This window comes from Typopeltis vanoorti, chromosome 20 (assembly GCF_054136105.1).
Source record: "Typopeltis vanoorti isolate ZY-2024b chromosome 20, IOZ_Tvanoo_1.0, whole genome shotgun sequence".
Taxonomy (NCBI): domain Eukaryota; kingdom Metazoa; phylum Arthropoda; class Arachnida; order Uropygi; family Thelyphonidae; genus Typopeltis; species Typopeltis vanoorti.
The window spans coordinates 30,827,405-30,848,082 of record NC_143568.1 but is presented as its reverse complement, the minus strand read 5'-3'; the positions used below and the strand labels follow the sequence as shown (position 1 = coordinate 30,848,082).

At 37.0% G+C, this 20,678-nt stretch overlaps 1 protein-coding gene across 1 annotated transcript in view; it reads left to right on the top strand.

Moving 5' to 3' along the window:
* Strump (WASH complex subunit strump) overlaps positions 1 to 20,678 on the top strand; it is a 292,034-nt gene that overhangs the window by 44,567 nt on the left and 226,789 nt on the right. Inside the window, exon 5 of the mRNA XM_090410831.1 lies at positions 959 to 1,059. Coding sequence (XP_090266957.1) covers positions 959 to 1,059 — 101 coding nt within the window. The remainder of the gene's footprint in view (positions 1 to 958; positions 1,060 to 20,678) is intronic.

Below are 20,678 nucleotides of genomic sequence, written 5' to 3'. Positions count from 1 at the left end.
CACCACCCTTGTGCAATGGAATTACCATACATTCTTTCCACTACTACAGAATCTTCCCTGTTTCTGAGACTCAAATTATATAGCCTGGTCAAAGAAAGAGCCAGTTTAGCCGAACACTTTTAGCATTCATGCTGATATCCCATCAGTCCCTATTGCTGAATTCTTATTCAGTTTGTGCAACAGCTCTAATACCTCTTCATCATACACCTGAGTTTCTTCATCCATTGAAGAGATAGCAGTGAGCTTATTGTTGCATATACCAAGTTGAAAGCTTTTAGCAAAATGGGCACTCATTAGTTGAACACCCTCTTCTGCATCTGTCACCCACATACAGTCTGCATTCAGTAGATTTATTCTTTCAAATTTATTCTTTCTTTTACTTGCAGCATAATGATAGAATTCTTTGGGGTTGGGTTTAGCTTGTAAAGCCAGTTTTTTTTCCTACTCAGACTTAGCTTCCCATACAACAGGTGTAACTCTTCTGCCTGCTGCTTATAATTTTCATAATGGACATCATCGTTATGCACAAGGTATTCCTTCCACATAATCCTTTCCTTACAAATTTTTTGCTTGATAAGAGTACACATCCATTTGACTCCTACCCTATTTATTCTTTGAACTCTTGGAACATTCTGATATTTCATCGTTTTAGTATTTTTTAAATGCTTTCCATGGACTGTCAGTATTCTTCCTATCTAGCAACTGATACTATTGCACTGAACCCAGTATAGTCCTCAGATACATTTGACACCAGAAAAATAAATAAAGGAGGAAATTAAGAGCAAATGTGTGGTTATTCATGGCAGGATGACAAATGACTAGATATGTACATTATGTAAAATTAGTATATATGTTTTAAGGAATTGAGATCTAAACTATTAGATCATATTTAATTTTCTAGCTTTGTTTCAGACAAAACTTTTAAGACTAATCATTTATTTATTTTTTCTTTTTAAAGTGTGAGCTACTTTTCCTCTGTGGAGTAATGCTGTTAGTGGTGGATCAAAAAATAGATGGTCTAGTAAGAGAAAGAATGCTAGTATCTTATTACAGATATAGGTAAGAATATAATTTAAAGTTAATATTTTTTTGTAAATAAAATTTATTTATTTATTTAATTTTTTTTAATATTAATCTCACACAAGAGATGTCTCAAAACCTATAACATGATAATGCCATGTGTAGGCAAGTGATTAGAGAGAAGAAAGAAACCTGTAAATGTGTTATTTGAAGAGTTGGATGTTGTATTTGCTATGGGAAATGTATGGGAAAAACTCCAATAGTGGCAAGTTTGGAGCTGATTTATCCACTTCCATCTAATCATGTGTAAACATGATTAGATGGAAGTGGATGAATGACAATAGCTAGTTCAGTAAAGTAGTATCTATGAAATACCAATAGAAAAGACATAATGCAGGAACAGAGTGACTATGGGAAAGTGATTGAAGGGAATCATTGAGAGAGAGAGAGATCGTGTGATAAACAAATACCTCTCTTCTGGATACAATAAAGCATTCTGAAGGAGGTTTTTGATGTACCACCCTAAACATAAGAACAGTATTCTAAGATCGGGTAAATTTGGGATTTATAAAGTATTAGGAGTTGAAGAGAAGAAAAGTTTAGAATGACAAAGAATATTGAGCTTTTTTGGTGGTGCTAAAGAGTCTATAGGCTAGATGTGAAAGTCAGCCCAAAAAAGAGAAAACCGATCTTGGTTGATGAGCAAAAATAATGTCTTTTTTTCTTGGAAATAAGGTGAGATTGTTAGCATTAAAATTTACTGAATTATTTTCACTTGAGAATGACTAGAAGATATTGGTGTTTAAGACATTAGTCATAGATCTTGAAACTTGAGTCATCTGAGTACCACAAGGTTTGTGAATAATGAACAAAAGTGGAGTGTACTATCATCACCAAAGCTGTGAATCAGATTTGAACTTGGTGAGAGAAGATCACTGATGTATAGGAGAAAGAGTAGGTGAAAGCACAAAACATTGGGATATTTCAGCATTGATGGGGAAAACTCAGATTAAAGGGAACCATCCACCACGACACGCAATAAATGACCAGAGAGGAAGCTGACAAACCATTCACAAAGTTGGAGGGAGACCATAAGACAGCAGCCAGGAAAGAAGGCTACATTGTCATACTCTATCAAATTCTTGGAAATATCGTGATTGACCACATGAGATTCTACGTATCTTTCCATGGCATGTATCCAAAGGCAGGTAAGGTTAGCAAGAGTCTACATTTAGAACAAGATTGCAGATCTATATAGGTGATCACTAATTAACTGATGATGAGAGTATCAGTGGTCGCCAAAGTGATCGATATAACATTGTTAGGGGTCGATTCGGGCTCAGGGGTCGATAGAAAAATATAAGACATCATTGTACAGGTAATATTTAATTCGGTAAACTTGGATTACCTGCATCCTGAATGACAACGCAATTAAGAGTGAATCGTGAAAACAGTGACATGAATATGACTTGTAAGATGGAGCAAGGTCATGAAAATAGTTATGGAAGCCAATCATGTAGGCCGAAATGACGTATTTACCAATAAACTGATATCGGTGGTTTTGGCTCGGCGGCACGGCGGGAGAGGAATTGCAACACGTGCATGGTTGCTTATTTACTTATACTTGCATGTATTCGATCCCAGTTCTCATTTTTGCGCATCGACATACAAGTGAGCGTTAATGTTCTAAAATTCAACATACATATTATAATTCAATTGTTATTCATTCGCGAACTAAACTTCTCTATGTTGAAGAGTTGAGTAGGGCTGGTAGTTTTGTACATTCTATATATACCTATAGGAAGATTGTATTATTGTTATTTGTTATATAAATTAAATTTTATATTTTATATATATTATTTATCTCTCCTATCAAATATGTAATGTTAAGAATGACGTCAAAAACAAAAACGTATCCATTTGACTTTAAGCCAATATAATAATATATACTATATTACACATACAAGAAACACTGTAATAACTATAAAATAAACAATCTAAAAACTCACATAAGCATCTTTTCTGCTTGTCCTATTATAATTATGTAATAGTAAAATAGAGGGGGGGGTTGATAAAAAGTAAGAAACTCTTGAAGGGGGTCGACGGTCAAAGAAGTTTGGCGACCCCTAGTCTAGATAGTGGAGAAGCTAGTTATTGATGACCTTCTCTAACACTTTTGAGAGTATTTGAGTGGGGACAATAGTTTGGTTAACTTTTATCTCCTTATTTAGGAACAGGCTAGATAAAAGCTTATATGTAGGATGTTAGATAGATGCTAGATGAGTAAAGGCGATATAGGATGGGTGAGATATACCACCTGGTCTTGGAGGACTTATTAAACTCAAGTTGATGTCCTCTGATGAAAGATCAGAGAAGGTATACCAAAAGTCATTTCTGAAATTGGAGAGATTTGTCTTGGTTATCTAAACAAGAGCTGAAGGAAGACCATTATCAAGATAGTCTAAATTATCTTTAAGAGATTTTGCCATCATTGTTCCATCAGAATGAAAGAGTGATGGACACATAGTAGGGCAGAAATTTTGTCTAATGGCAAGGGACCAGAAAGTGCATTTGGCCTTTAGAAAGTCTGCCTTAGATTTGTTGATGATTTTCAGTTTTTATGGGCTGTATTATAAGCTGAGTGAGATGAGGGGAGTTGAGCTTGGATTGCTTTGGTACATGTTTGTGTAAGGATCAAGGATTTTGAGTGGAATGGGGAATAGAGGCATTCATTCCAGCAAGAATAATTTCAGTTATTAGGTGAGAGTAGATGTTTGAAATATGAGGTCAGTAAGTAATCAGACCATGGAAAAGAGGCAGAAATCCCAGTAATCCCAGTTGACAGTGTTATAGTGCCATAGAATATGAGACTGAGATTACTTGCAAGAAGGATAATCAGTAGAAAAAAAAAAGCATGCAAGATTATTGGCAGATTGGAGACTATGTCATTGGTGTATTTGTAGGAAGAGCTGGTTAAGAAAAGATATCCCAGGTGTTGGGAGAATGATAAGGATTATCTGAAATTCTGGTTAGATAAATTTAATAACTTGTGTTAGGTCATTACTGATAACAAACAATTCAGGTTTTTTTCTCTTTTAGCTTGGTCTGCAAAGTTAGAGAAGGGGAACCAGTTGGAGTTGTGGATGTTGAAATCTCCAAGGAAGATTATTTCACTGTTTATGTTATTAGACTATGCTAATCAGTATAGTTAGAGCAGTTAAGGCAGTAGATGAAGACAGCAAAATGAAGCAAAGAAATCTTGAGCCAAAGCAAATTGTATAAAGGAGACCTGTGTCTGATAACCTTAGGTTTGGAATATCATACCTGATAGAATTTGCATATCTCCATCTTTCTTCTTGCAGAAGGTATCATGCATGATGTTCTGGAAAGTTTAGGTGAGCATTAGTGAGAAGATGACAATTGAGTTTCAGCAAGGTTTGGATGTCTATAAGTGGTGATGCACATTCTTGATTTTGGTATTGAGCCTCTGAATGTTGTTAAAGTCTATGGAAGTTTTTTTTTCTTTTTTGGTATATATATATTTATTGTTTTTGCAAATTTTTTGTTGTATTTTTGGAATTTTTGTTGGTTTTTGTGGAAGTTTATTTAACTGCAGTAACACTGCAAATATTTTATGGTGTCTTTCATATTAGTAGAATAGTGGAAAATTTATAGAATAGTGACATGCAGTTGAGATTGAGAACTTGCGTAACTTCCTCACACAGGGAGTTTCCAGGTCCAATCCATTTGTGACCTCAACAGTGTGTCCCTGTGTGCTGCTATATTCAGAGTTCCTCCAGGCACAAACTGGCAGAATAAGCAGTAGCATATTATTTGCCAGCTGATCTTGAAACCTCCTGAAGTGTTACTAGCTGTTTCAGTCCATGTGCTATCTGTTGGATGACCTGCAGAACTGCTTTATTCTTGAATGGAGGAGGTTCTGGTTCCTTAGTTGAATAACTACATGGAGTGTGTGCCCAGCAAGGGTAATGTCAATCAAAAAACAGTGAATGTAAAAAACGAGTGCAAGCTAAACAACTTCCTTAAAGTAAATAGTTTTGCTGGTTTTTTTTTTTAACTTTTTTTTTTTAATAATGCTCCAATATCTGTATTGATATCCTGAGGAGGTCACTGATACAAAGGTAATAATATGCTAGTGATCATATTGATAAATTACGGACACTGCAACTGTGTTCAGAATAATTACTCTAATTTCCCAACATTTCAACCTTCATATTAAAGTCATCATCTGGAGTATACACATATATATACAAAGACACACTACATTACATTTCAAACAATATGCCAAAGTGACAATGATTTGATCAACCATTATTCTACTGGCCTGACCTCTATTGAAAAAAAAACTACATTAAAGCTATCAGGTCATCCAAAAGTAATGTCATTTTTAGCATTAAGTTTTGAAAGGATATAAATGATAAATCACTTGCTAATTTAATCAAGTATATATTCTCCATTTGAATGAAAGTTTTGGAAGAAGTCCAGCCAAGTTTTCTCTTTGATTATTTCAAGTTTCACTTTTTCTTTTACCTCCTTATTCACATTTCTTAGAATTTTGTATGTATTTGGCCTCTTCACTCCAAGATTTCTATCCAATTTTGCTATGAAGTTATCTCATGTTTCTCTATTCTTTTTCTGGCATGCTTTTATTGTTATTGTTATTTTGTATTTATAATTAATTTCTGCTTCTAGTGATTTTGTGTTTATCCATTGTTTATATGCTTCTTTCTTGTCTTTGATTATTGCTTAATTTTTTTCATCCCAGTTTCTTATTTCCTTTCTCCTCTTCCATTTATTATTATTATTATTATTGTTCCGGGAAACTCCAAGGAGTCGACAGACTCATCGAGGGAGGCCCTAACATCATGTCAAGAACAACTATTCAACATTCACACAGTATCTATCATACTTTGCCTTGAATTCATTCACGGTCGTAGCACCCACAACAGACTCTGGAAGCTTATTCCACTCATTTACCACTCTCCAAGTAAAGAACCTAGCTCTAACACCCTTGTCAACCACGCTCTTGCCCAGCTTCCATTCATGGCCCCTAGTCCTCCCACCACCAGTCATATTTTCAAAAATATCTTCTGGATCAATCTTATAAAAACCCTTCAGTAATTTGAATGTCTCAATCATATCACCCCTCCTTCGCCTATCGTCCAATTTCTGCAACCCACAAATCTTCAACCTATTCTCATAAGGTTCATTCCACAGACCTGCTATCATCTTGGTCACTCGTCTCTGGACCCTCTCCACTTCCTCCCCATCACGAAGAAACCCTGGTGCCCATAGCTGGGCACAGAAGTCCAGATGGGATCTTATCAAGGCTCGATACAGAGAAACAACAACTTGTTCGTCTCTGCATGTTAAAGTATTTTTCAGAAGCCAAGTGATTTGGTGAGCTGTTTTAGTTACTTTTGCAATGTGCCCCCTAAACTTCAACTCCCTATCCACCAAGACTCCCAAATCCCTGGCCTCAATCTCCTGGAGTATGGTTCCACCAATGCCATATACTGCTGCTATTCTTTTCACCCCAAAGTGCATAACCTTACACTTTGCCACATTAAATTGACATCCATTTTTCCTAGCCCAGTCCTCCAAACTATCCAAATCATCCTGTAAAATTTTGACATCCTGTGCACTCACAATTGCTCTACCCAACTTTGCATCATCAGCAAACAAGTGAACACTTCCTCTCAGATCCTTTCCAATATCATTGATGAACAAATTGAAAAGCAGTGGTCCAAGAACAGAGCCCTGTGGCACTCCACTAGTCACAAGACGTCTTTTAGACTCCACTCCTGAATAAACCACTCTTTGATATCTCTCCTTCAACCACCCTCCTATCCATCTCACCAACCCTATATCTATCTCCATCTGCTCCAGTTTACTGATTAGGGTTCCATGTGGTATCCTATCAAAGGCCTTGGCAAGGTCCAGTAGTATCACTGTAAACCCATTACCCCTATCTCAAATTAAACAAAATGGTCAAGGGTACTGACAATTCTTTAGCTGCTTCTCGTACAACACGAGTTGGTATACCATCCAATCCCACAGATGTATTGACATTGAGGTTATGCAATAGACTACTCACCTCCACTTCATTAACCACAATTCCCGTATAATCTACTGGTTTATTCGTTTCTGCAATGTCACCACCTGGATGATATACTTTTGCAAAGTGCTCACTCAGTAACTCAACTATCACAAAAGTAGACTGAATGAACCAACCAATAATAAAAGGTATGACAGGAAAAATAGACGTATGAATGTGAACATGAACAAAACGAATGATAGAGTGCTGTATGGAGACTCATTAGTACGAGGTGTGTTAGTAGAGGATTTGACAAAATCGTACCAACCTGGTGCGACCATAAAGGACGTAACTGAGTCTATTAGAGAGCAAAAGGAAAGGGTGAAAGAAATGATTGTTGTGGCAGGTACGAATGATTTGAAAGGAGATAAAATGGAAATGATAGAAGACCTGAATGAAATGTTTGAGGTAGCAAAAGAAAAGATTTATTTACTTCTTGTTCTGAGGCATTCTGTTGCTACATTTATTAATATATTTTTTAAATTATTCCATTCTATCTCTATATCATTTTCTTTTATTTGCTCTAGTTTTCCATTTATTCTTTGCAAATAAAGGTAGTTAATACTTTTTATTATTACTATTATTATTATTACTATTATTACGGGCAACTCCAGGGAGTCATTAGACTCATCGAGGGAGGCCCCAAATCATATTCATCACAACTATTTGACATTCATACAGTATCTCTCATACCTCGCCTTAAACTCATTCACTGTCACAGCATCCACCACAGACTCAGGGAGCGCATTCCACTCATTCACTACTCTAAAAGTAAAGAACCCAGCTCTAACACCTTTACTAACCACACTTTTGCCCAGTTTCCATGGATGTCCCCTAGTCCTCCCACAACCAGCCCTGTTCTCAAAAATATCTTCTGAATTAATTTTATAGAAACCCTTCAGTAATTTGAATGTCTCAATCATATCTCCCCTCCTCCACCTATCAACCAATTTTTGCAACCCACAAATCCTCAACCTGTTCTCATACGGTTCATTCCACAGACCTGCTATCATCTTGGTCACTCGCCTCTGGATCCTCTCCACCTCCTCCCCATCAAGAAGAAACCTAGGTGACCAAATCTGAGCACAGTAGTCTAGATGGGGTCTTATCAGGCTCGATACAGAGGAACAATAACCTGCTTGTCTCTGCTTGTCAACGTATTCTTCAGCAACCAAGTGATTTGATGAGCTGTTTTGGTCACTTTTGCAATGTGTCCCCTAAATTTCAATTCCTTATCTACCAACACTCCTAAATCTCGTGCCTCATCAATTTCCTGGAGCAGGGTTCCACCAATGCAGTAAACTGCCGCCAATCTTTTCACCCCAAAATGCATAACCTTACATTTTGCCACATTAAACTGACATCCATTCTCCTTAGCCCAGACCTCCAATCTATCCAAATCATCCTGCAAAATTTTGACGTCATCTGCATTCACTATTGCCCTACCCAACTTCGCATCATCCACAAACAAATGAACTGTTCCTCTCAGATCATTTCCTATATCATTTATGAACAAATTAAACAGCAGTGGTCCAAGAACAGATCCTTGTGGCACACCACTAGTCACAGGCCGTCTTGTGGACTCTACTCCCGAGTAAACCACTCTCTGATATCTCTCCGTCAACCACCCTCCTATCCATCTCACCAACCCTATGTCCATTCCCATATGCTGCAATTTACTGATTAGAATTCCATGTGGAATCCTGTCAAAGGCCTTGGCAAGGTCCAATAGAATCACCGTAAACCCATTACCCTTATCCAGTTCAGCCGTCACTGTGTTATAATACGTGAGCAAGTTACTGAGGCATGACCTACCCTTCACAAAACCATGCTGTCCCCGATACAGTATCCCATTTTCTTCTATCCAATCTTGTATTTTCCTCTTGACTATTTTCTCTAAGACCTTGACAATGATTCCTGATATGCTAATCGGTCGGTAATTTACAACAGCAGTCTTGGAACCACCTTTATGCAGTGGAACTATTTTCCCCTCTTTCCACCCGCTCGGGACTAACCCAGACCCGAGACTCAAATTAAACAAAATGGTCAAGGGTACTGACAATTCTTTAGCTGCTTCTCGTACAACACGAGCTGGTATACCATCCAATCCCACAGATGTATTGACATTGAGGTTATGCAATAGACTACTCACCTCCACTTCATTAACCACAATTCCCGTATAATCTACTGGTTTATTCGTTTCTGCAATGTCACCACCTGGATGATATACTTTTGCAAAGTGCTCACTCAGTAACTCAACTATCTCAACTGATTCAGTTACCTCCCTACCATCGGCATTCTTTAAAATCAATCTGCCATGTACATTTTTCCTTTTACTTGCTATATATCTAAAAAACTGTTTAGGATTCTCTTTAGCCTGCATGGCCAATGTTCTTTCGTAATCCTTTTTTGCTTTTCTTACCACACTCGTCACCCTTCTGGCCTGCGCTTTATACCGTTCATGTGCCTGCCGGTCACCCTTCTCCTTAAATTCCCTCCATAGTTGTTTCTTTTTTTGCAACTCAAGCTTAATGGTGTTATTCATCCATTTAACCCCTACTTGATTTATTATTCGGATTCTAGGTATACAGTCAGCCATTGCTTCATGCAAGCACTTCTTAACCACCTCCCATGCACTATCAACTTCCAGTCCCTGCAGCTGCACATGCCATGGCACTGAACCAATCAAACTCCTAAGTCTGTCATACTTTCCAGTCCGATAATTCCACATGTACCCTGTCTTAATTGAAAATTCTACACCTTGAGCCACCTCCCAAGTTAAGACCCTATGATCACTCTCACCGATTGGTGGCAATGTGGTCATATTTGTTACAGCCAAATCCTCAGATGTAATTACTAGGTCAAGCACTCTCTGACCCCTAGTATTTTCCATTATATGCTGTCGCAGATAGTTATCCCTTAATAACCGCATAAAATCCAGTTCCTTCCTCCCGTGTGGCCTCTCCTCACTCCAATCAATGCGACCATAGTTGAAATCTCCCATAATAATCACCCTCCTTCCACCCATTTCTTCTATTTGCTTGTGCATACTGTCACCACCATCTTTTCCATCACCTGGTCTATAGCAGTACCCAATTGTATATTTAGTTCTGCTAGCCACAATCTCACACCAAATGGCCTCAAATGTGCTCTTTTTTCTATCCTGCAATTCAACTTCTATTCTCCTTGGCTGGAGCTCATCAGCTATCATCAACAATACTCCTCACCCCATTTTATTCTCCCTGTCATTCCTGAATATTATAATTATTTTTATTATTATTATATAATTATTATAATTATATTATAATAATTATATAATAATTATTATTATATAATAATTATATAAACTCCTCACCCCATTTTATTCTCTCTGTCATTCCTGAACACACTATACCCATCACATTCAATCCCACTAGTTATATCATCTACAGTCAGCCATGTTTCACCAATACCTATAACCTGTGGTCTGGAAGTGCCAACCATGGCCAAAAACTCTTCCTTCTTGTTCCTAATACTCCTAGTATTAGTGTACATGAATTTAAGACCCCCATTAGCCCCAACCCTACCTTGATGCCTTATATTAACTATCCCACTCAGATTTGTTGTCCTTATTTGCTCTGGCATATTATATTCATTCTTACATTCAACTGCCTCCATAAGGACTGTATCTCTACTCCCCCCCCCCTAACAAATCTAGTTTCCCTGAATTTGCACATCCACTATACATTCAGCAACACTTTCTCAAGTCTTCTTACACCGTAACCATTCAAATGCAAGCCATCCATCTTATATAGATCCTTTCGCCCATCAAACTCACTCCACACATCCACAAATTCCACACCACTCGTCATACATAACCCACGCATAAAGTCATTTGCAATTATAGCCATCCTTTTAAACATTTCACTGTCATACCGTGGCAAAAGACTAATCATTCTAACTCTCTCACTCTTTTCTTTTGCTACCTCAAACAATTCATTCAGGTTGTCTATCATTTCCATTTTATCTCCTTTCAAATCATTCGTACCTGCCACAACAATCATTTCTTTCACCCTTTCCTTTTGCTCTCTAATAGACGCAGTTACGTCCTTTATGGTCGCACCAGGTTGGTACGATTTTGTCAAATCCTCTACTAACACACCTCGTACTAACGAGTCTCCATACAGCACTCTATCCTTCATTTTGTTCATGTTCACATTCATACGTCTATTTTTCCTCTCATACCTTTTATTATTGGTTGGTTCATTCAGTCTACTTTTGTTCATGCACTCTAGCTGCTGTTTTGCTCTTTCTATCGCACTATTCAACAACGCGATCTCACTCAATGCATCTATCTCATCTTTTTTGTTCTCTGAGAAACCATTTATACTATCATTCACACTCTCACAATTTTCATGTACAACCTTGCCGTTTCTTGTCATATCCCTATTTCCTTCATTCTGAAGGTTGACAAAAATATCACACTCACGATCCGAAATACACTTCTCCGCATTCTCCCTACATTTTCTACACACATTCAATCCTTTATTATCATCTAACCACACTCCGACCGCACTCCGCAAAGCGTACATTTCACAGCTAGTACACTGACTCATTTCTTTTATGCTACCGTTCTTTGATAACGATGGCGAACCTTCATTACTGGCCACTATTTTCCTTCGCACAGGTGCCATACTTATCTGTAACGTGTTTTGTCAAATTATACGTTATAACACACCAAAAATAGACGCACTAAAATACGCAAGGCAAACAAAACAAAACTACACAATATTAAGTAATTTGTATCGATAACTGAAAATGATACTTATCTTATCTGGAGCTTGCACTAACACTACACATTACGAATTCATCTAGCGGCGACTTCCCGACATAGATTATGTTATAAAACACTTTAGTACACTAACCACGCTAATAAAGCTCCAATAATATACCAAAATTAAACACTTAAGTCCATTAAATTGAATCCAAAACACCAATAAATCAACAAAAAACACAAATCTCTCAGGAGCTCTCCGATAGCACGTCCGTTCACCAGCTAGCCTTGACACCAATCTCCTTTTTTTTATTATCCAAGAGTTGAACTCTAAAGATTCCTGGAGATTTCTTTTAGCATTATTAATTTGGTTAATTTTAAACCGTTTTGGATATATTCTTAATTTCCCTTTTAACATGTAATGATCAGATTCTATTTCTGCACTTCTAAATACCTGGCTATCTAGTATCATATTATCTGTTTTCCTATTAGCTATTATATAATCTATTATATAATATATTATATAATAATAGGTTTTTTAGGTTTCTTGTTTCCCCAGTGAATTTATGGCAGTCTTGCTTGAAAAAATATTAGTTATTTTTAAGTCATTATATGTGGAAAAATTCCTGAGTCTGTATCCATTTCTGTTGCATGTGGTTGCACCATTTGTTCCTGTATTTGTACCTAGCGGAATGTTCCCTACACTGGCATTGAAATCTCCCATTGATGGTTTATTTTCATTAATAAACGATAATCATTTGGGTTTTTTTTATCTTTTATTTTTTGTAAATCTGAATGAAAGGCATTGTTATCTTCCTCTGCCTCAGAGGAAATAGGACTGATTTTTATTCACAAATCAATTTAAAAAATATCACTTAAATATTTAAGTGATATTTTAAATTGATTTGTGAATAAAAATCATTACTCCTGCTTTTGCTCTTTCTTCCTTTTTGACTCTGCTGTAGATATAGAATGTAATTGTCTGTTTGATCTGAACCTTTTTTTTTTTTTTCTTTGTTTCTGTTATTACTGCTAATTTGATATTGCTTTTTATTAGGGTTTTGTCTAGATCTTGATATTTGTGATGGATACTCCTGACATTCCAAGTAACAACATTCCAGATATTCTTGTTTATTTTAATTCCTTTTCCTTTCCTTCTCCTTCTCATATCTGTTAACCTGTCAGTCATTTTTCAGAGTCTGGTTACTTCTTTCCTGAGACATCGGAGTAAGAAAAGATTCAGCTGGGTTGGATACTGGCCATTCGCAGCCTAGTTTGGTGGTGGGGCTACCACCTTAAGATCTCCAATCTTGCCCTGAGTTTCCTTTCTCTCATTTGTACCTGACCAACCTTCCACTGGAGTTAGTACTCAATCTTCCACTTAGTTACACCGATTCCAGGGTTCATGGGGTTAGCGTTGGATTAGGGAGGAGAGGCTAGGTGATCCTGCTTGAGAAGATCATATGTTTTGCATCTTTCCCTTTTGAACCCCTATGATGAGGAAATCTATCAAATGCTTTTGCACAGTCCAAGACTATTTCTGTGTGAATCTCCCTTGTCCAACACAAGTATATTGCTAAAACAAGACCTACCCTTTATAGACCTATGCTGACTATAAAAAATCCTGTGTTCATCAATATCCATTCGTATTCTATTCCTAACCAACTTCTCTAGTACTTTGACTAGAACAGCAGATATAACCTTCTATCCTAGGGTCATGTTTGTGGAATGGTGGTACTATTTTGTCTTCCTTCCACTCCTTAGGAACCTTCTCTAATCCAAGAATTTTATTAAATAATCCTGGTCGAGAGCATAGCTAACTCTTTTGCACATCCCTTTAAAATATGTGGTGATACGTCATCCATTCCCACAGCCTTATTAATATCTAATGATATCAGCACTTGATATACCTCTGATTCTTCTAATATTTACCTCCCTTCCTACATGCTGCATGGTATTATTTACATCAGTATGATATACACTGATAAATTACTCATTAAATAACTCTACTACATCCTTTGCAATAGTCACTGCTATCATAACTATACACCAGTACTCTGCTGTAATTGGTGCCATCTGTTCACTCCTCCTAATTTTTATCAGCACTCTCATATCTCTGGTCTCTAGTCTTTGATCAAGTGCTTTATTTCTAACCCAAATGTTGAGTTGGATCCATAACTTTGAATCCATAATTCATTTTGGTAAATTTGAAGACTACAATCACGTTAGGAATAATTACTTTAATTTCACGATGTTTCAACCTATATTTTAAGGTCATCATCTGGAGCATACACACACACATATATATTTATATATACACACACAAAGTTTGGCCAAAGTAACTGTCCTACTTTGGCCAAACAGGCAGGACAGCAAATATCAGAATTTCAGAACACAGGGACTACATCTGGTTTCACCAATACAGCCACTCTGGTCTTGCTGACCATACGCTGGATACCTGCCATAGAATACGGTGGAAGAAAGTCACGATAATACACCGTAGTAAATACAAATATGAAAAGCTTTTCATGGAATCAGCTTCAGCCCTAAGAAACAATCCAAATCTCAACAAATTTGGCTGCATGAGACTGCCTGAAATTTGGGAAACCTACATCAGAAGACCTTCAGCCCAATCGCCCAAGAATACCAACATTACCAGCTAGGGGGGGCCCCCATCAGGACTTTAGAAGAAATAATAGCTTCCTGCTTCTTCCTCACTTACTGTTTGTTGTGCCTGTGTGCACGTGTCTTGTTCTTAAGTTTCTTGAAAATGGCAATGTGACGTTGCCGAAATATTGAAGTATATTAAAATTTATTTTAATGTATATCCTAGTTGACGTAATTTCCTTAAATTATTTAGTAAAATATACATAACCAACGTCTAAGCTTTTCCACGAGAATTACGATAATCCATGGAGATGATATCGCATGTAAAGCACGCCATTACGGTAAAATGAAATTAAAGCTATTTCTCTTCGCAAAAGGCTCTTCGTATTTATAACCGTGCCAGCCAAGCCTTACTCAGAGAACAAATCGCCACACCTCGCCGTTTCCTGAATGATGCTAACTTAGCTATCCAGGCACTCGAAGATGACCTTTCAAGCACTTTAAGCCACGAAATTTGGTCTATTTTATACGACATCTGGAGCATGGCCACAACTTTGCCATTGCGCCCAGAAGAATACCTGCTGAAGATATTTTGATATAAATTGAACGCAGGATACGACACCTTCCAAACCACGTCGCCAACGATATTAGACTGGATGTGGCTTGTGTTCTGACCAAAGCTAAACCATCAAAAGCTAACATGCCCAGTAAGGAAATTAAATCTCTACTAGAATTAAAGAAAAACAAGAAAATAATAATCACCAAAGCTGATAAATGGAATGCCACAGTATTGCTTAACCAAAAGGATTACACAGGTAAGCTGAAAGCTCTATTGTTAGATCGGGCTACTTACCTCCCTGTCGAGTACAATCCCACCAACTCACAAATTAGAAAACTCCACAGGCACCTTAAGAAGGTCACTGCTTGGCCTGTGGAAATCACTAACAAATTAAAACCATTTAACTCCATACCGCCCCGTATTTATGGACTCCCAAAAATACATAAGGAAAATGTGCCATTACGTCCCATAGTGGATGGCATTGATTCCCCCACATACAAACTAGCTAAACATTTGGCCAAAGCTCTCTTGCACTGTACTGGCAACACACCTTCACACATAAAAAACTCAGCCCACTTCAAAGCCAGCATAGAAAACCTTACACTCAAACACACTGACATAATGGTCAGTTTTGATGTTTCCTCCTTATTCACAAATGTCCCACTCAAAGAATCTTTAGAGCTAATCCAAGCTAAATTTCCTCCTGATATCACAGCCCTATTTCAGTTCACAACGAACTCAGGCTATTTTGTTTGGCAAAGAAAATTCTACAAACAAATAGAGGGGACAGCCATGGGTTCTCCACTCTCCCCACCCTTGGCCAACTTTTATATGGAGACTTTTGAAGAGAAAGCCTTAAACTCTGCCCCACAAAAACCAACTGTTTGGCTTCGCTATGTAGATGATGTATTCGCTATTTGGCCACATGGCTCCGATGCACTCCTCTCCTTCCTAACCCACCTAAACAACTAACACTCCAGAATCAAATTCACCCTGGAAGAAGAAAAAACAACTGCATTCCTTTCTTAGACACACTAGTCACCCGCCAGCCTGATGGAACCTTGGTTTTCTCAATATATAGAAAACCCACCCATACAGGCAGATACATTCACCAACAATCCCACCACCCCTCCTCGCAACAATATGGAGTCATTAAGACACTACACAACAGGGCTAAACTTATCTGTTCAAATGACAATGCCCTAACCACAGAACTAAACCACATTCTCAACACTTTCTCAGCCAATGGCTACCCCCCAAAAAAATCCAAAAAATATTGAAACCAGTAACCCCCCCCCCTTACAACAAGGATTACTCTAAATCCATCACCACACCCTATATCTGAGGCACCTCGGAAAAAATTACAAAAATCTTAAAAAACATGACTTAACTTCTTGTTACAGACCATATAAAAAATTGGCATCCCTTATCTGCTCTACTAAAGACCAACCTCCCCCCTAGACCTACCTGGTGTATATCAGGTCCCTTGCAGCTGTAAGCTGTCCTACTTTGACCAAACAGGCAGGACAGCAAATATCAGAATTTCAGAACACAAGGACTACATCTGGTTTCACCAATACAGCCACTCTGGTCTTGCTGACCATGTGCTGGATACCTGCCATAGAATACGGTGGAAGAAAGCCACAATAATACACTGTTAGATTGTGATAGAGTGGAAATTTATGAATTCCTATCTTATCACAGTCTAACATGCTTTTCCAAACAAAAGAATGAGATAAATACAATAAATAGATAAATTGCCTCTAAGTGTAAAATAAGTAATGTGTATATATGTGTCAAGTGTGTTCTGTTATGAAAAGGTTAAATAAGTATGTATTGTGTGCCATTCACGAACGTGGTTAATTTAGTATTGAAAATGTAAAACATTACCAGAGGTTTAGAAATTAACCTGTGTAAAAGAATTATGAATGTAAGCACATATTCAACAGTTGCGGGGAGGGAGTCAAGTCCAAAGGTTACGCGAGGGAGCGGATCGCCCCGAATAAACAATGATGTCATCGTACGTGCGATTAGCGGCGGAGACGATGGACGCCGTGACGTAGTAGTTCGCTGGACATCAAAAGGGGCGAGAAACACCGAGAAAGAGGAGGGTAATATAAGGGTCATGCGACCCTGTAGCAAGGCTTTTTTTCTCCTGGATCTCTGGTGTGTTCCCCCCCTCTTGGAGAGGAAGGGTGCTAGTGCCCGGTACCGGCAGTCGCGGGTTTCGGCTATAGTATCTCCGCGGAAAAGTCCGGCTGTCCACAGAAGGCCAGTTTCCTGTGAACTTTGATGCCATAAAGAGCCATAAAGGAAGATAAGTAGACTTTGTTTGTGTTTCACTGAATATGAATGAAAGATTTGTGCCATGTTAACATGTTATAAAAGGGAACATTAATGATATAGGATAAGGTTGTATTGCTAGGACTTTAGAAGGATATTGAATTTATGTTTATTATCTGTCATTGTGCTAAAGTTCCCCATTATATTGAATGAAATCAAGGATATGTTTAGAGTAAAGAATTGGCATAATATTAAGAGATTGTGAAAGATATGAATGTTATCTTGTGTAGTCTGACAGAGCTACGGAGTCTTAGATTGATTGTGATAATAGTACATGATTAATGCATTAGCGAAGGTTAATATAATTCATACTTTAGGAAGCTACTGTATATTATTTTATAAGTGTAATAGTAGTGTTTGAATTTTATATGCCTTGTCTGAAACTCCCTTAAGATGGAATTTGATTTAATGTTATTATGTGTATCAACTTTGAGTATAATAAACCTTGCTTTTGATTCCAACAAAGACTTTCTGTGATTTCTGGAATCCGATGCACCGCTTATAAAATATTAATGCGAACCTATGCGGGATATTAAAAGGGATATTTGAAAAGGGTATGTTTTGGCCACGTCTGCAGAGTTAATAGGTATCCTTAAGTACTGTCCTGAGATTACCTCTTGGTTGTTAATGTTTAATAATCTAATAGCACTAAATGGCGCAGCGAAACAAATAAATTTCTTGGCGTTTTACGAGAGGTAAATCTTAGACACTCTGATACTCTGGTACTGCCTCGATCTCGAGGAAATTCCATTGTCCCTCAGAGGTACCACGTGCTACCCGATAGCGTATTACAGAGATAAAGCAACAAAGGTTTAAAATAAGTGTGAATAAGAAGAAGCGACATAACATAAATGGCGCAGCGGTAGGATAGTTATAATAAGGAAGAAAAGGTTACAACATAAATAGTGCAGCTGATAAGGTTAATATAGAAGGAGGTTTAGGTAGAAAAGATTGAATAAAAAAAATAAAACCGTTGTACAATAAAAGACAAAGAAACGTTACAACAACACCATAGTAAATACAAATATGAAAGGCTTTTCATGGAATCAGCTTCAGCTCTAAGAAACAATCCAAACCTCAACAAATTTGGCTGCATGAGACTGCCTCAAATTTGGGAAACCTACATCAGAAGACCTTCAGCCCAATCGCCCAAGAATACCAACATTGCCCACTAGGGGACACCATCAGGACTTTAGGAGAAATAATAGCTTCCTGCTTCTTCCTCATTACTGTTTGTTGTGCCTGCATACACGTGTCTTGTTCTTAAGTTTCTTGAAAATGGCAACGTGACGTTGCCGAAATATTGAAGTATATTAAAATTTATTTTAATGTATATCCTAGTTGACGTTGTAATTTCCTTAAATTATTTAGTTAAAAATGCATAACCAATGTCTAAGCCTTTCCACGAGAATACACACACAAAGACGAGCTATATTAACATTTCAAACAGTGTCACCACTTTGGCATAATGATTTGATCAACTATTATTCTGCTGGCCTGACCTCTAGTGGGGGAAAATGAAAAAACTACATCAAAGCTATATCCTATTTATAAGAACAAATGGTCAGAGAACAAATTCATATCAATACTTTTAATACAGCAATATTGGTGGCCTAATCAATAATTTAACATAAGTGTTTGTTATATTAAAGCTGAGTTCCTGGATTACTACAGTCCTAATTGTAATAAACTTTTGTTCTAAGAGTTCATGTGAATAGAATATGTGGCATCCATATTCTTAGGATTTTTAGACTATCATTATTGTTAAGATTAGGGTGGTTGATAATAATTTTACATGGCTCTTTAAATTTGTGCTCATATCTTTTTTTGGTGTGTGATGTAAAAAATAGGTGCCTTTCCAGTCAGTTCTATATAGAGTATTCAGGGCAAGATCATAAAAAGATTTATCATAGTTATTAAATTTAATGTGCCATGTTCCTTTTTTCTGATAGGAGTTGCGTGTCCTGTATAAGGTAAATTACACGTGTAACAAATACAATCATGTTTTATTTTTTTATTTTTTATTTTTTTTTTTTTTCTCTCTGCTCCTAGATCTATACCACCTTAGAGTTTTTTGTTTATCATAACATCTGAAAAACAGTTCATTTCTTCCAATTTCAGTTGTTATAAATTTAATACTGTATTTTGTTAGAGAAATTGAAGAAGTTTATTTAAATCTAATTGGCTTTGTACCAAATTGCATTATCAATATTTTCAGTATATTGTGACATCTAGAATATTTAAGACTGGTATAATGTAGGACTTAATGTTTAAAGTTTAATGCATTAATATTAAACTTTAAAGCATTAAAGTTTAATGCTTTCTCAAATTTTTCAGTGAGTAACAACAGTGAGTCTATATCCAAATCATATTATTGGCTGAATTTTTGGCCTTTTCATTTAACATTTTCATGCCGAGCAGCGACTGCATGTTCATAAACCTCTGGGTGGGTGGGGTGGGGATACTAGCTTTATGTATGCTGCTTCTGCGTTGGGCAGTTGCATTTTCACGAAGCTTATGAAGCATGTTAGTTGCGACTTTTTTTAGTAGATTTTATTTGTAAAATTGATGTTTGTGAAGTATCTTAATGATATCGAAAATTCAAAGGTAATTCGAACTGATTTAAAGTTATGTATGTATATAACTTGAAAGATACATATACATGTGTGTGTGTGTGTGTGCATTGTTATTTGCTTTAGAAAATTTGCTATACATAAATTGTGCAATTTTTGTATCCAAGGGCTGCAATATAAACAGCTGTTAACATATTTTCTACAACTGAAAATCTGAAAGAGGATGTTAGGGCAAATGTGCTTAGTTAGGCTATGTTTAGTGCTACAATAAATCTGGTTTTTTTTTGTTTTTTTTTTTTGCATTTATGCAGCATAGTGTCTATGGGAGGAGAGTGATTTTCATTACGAAGCGTCATTCCAGTTGTCTCTAATTACACTGAAGTGTTATTAAATATAGTGCATAGGCTGTAAACTGTATTGTATTTAGTGATACAATAAAACTATTTGTTTTTCTTGCTTCTGCAGTATAGTGTCTCTTGACGATAGAATGGTTTTCATGCTATGGGAACATGTCCACTCAAGCAGCATGTGACAGAAGGAACTCGAGGTCAAAGAGTGTTAGATTTGATTGTAGTGTCAGAGGGTGTTTCAGTTAAAGGTGTAACTATTCTGCCTCCAGTTGGTGACAGTGATCATGTGGTGCTCACTCGGGAAGTGGCTAAGTTTCTGAATGTTCCATTCAGAAAAGGTTATGTGCTGAACTAC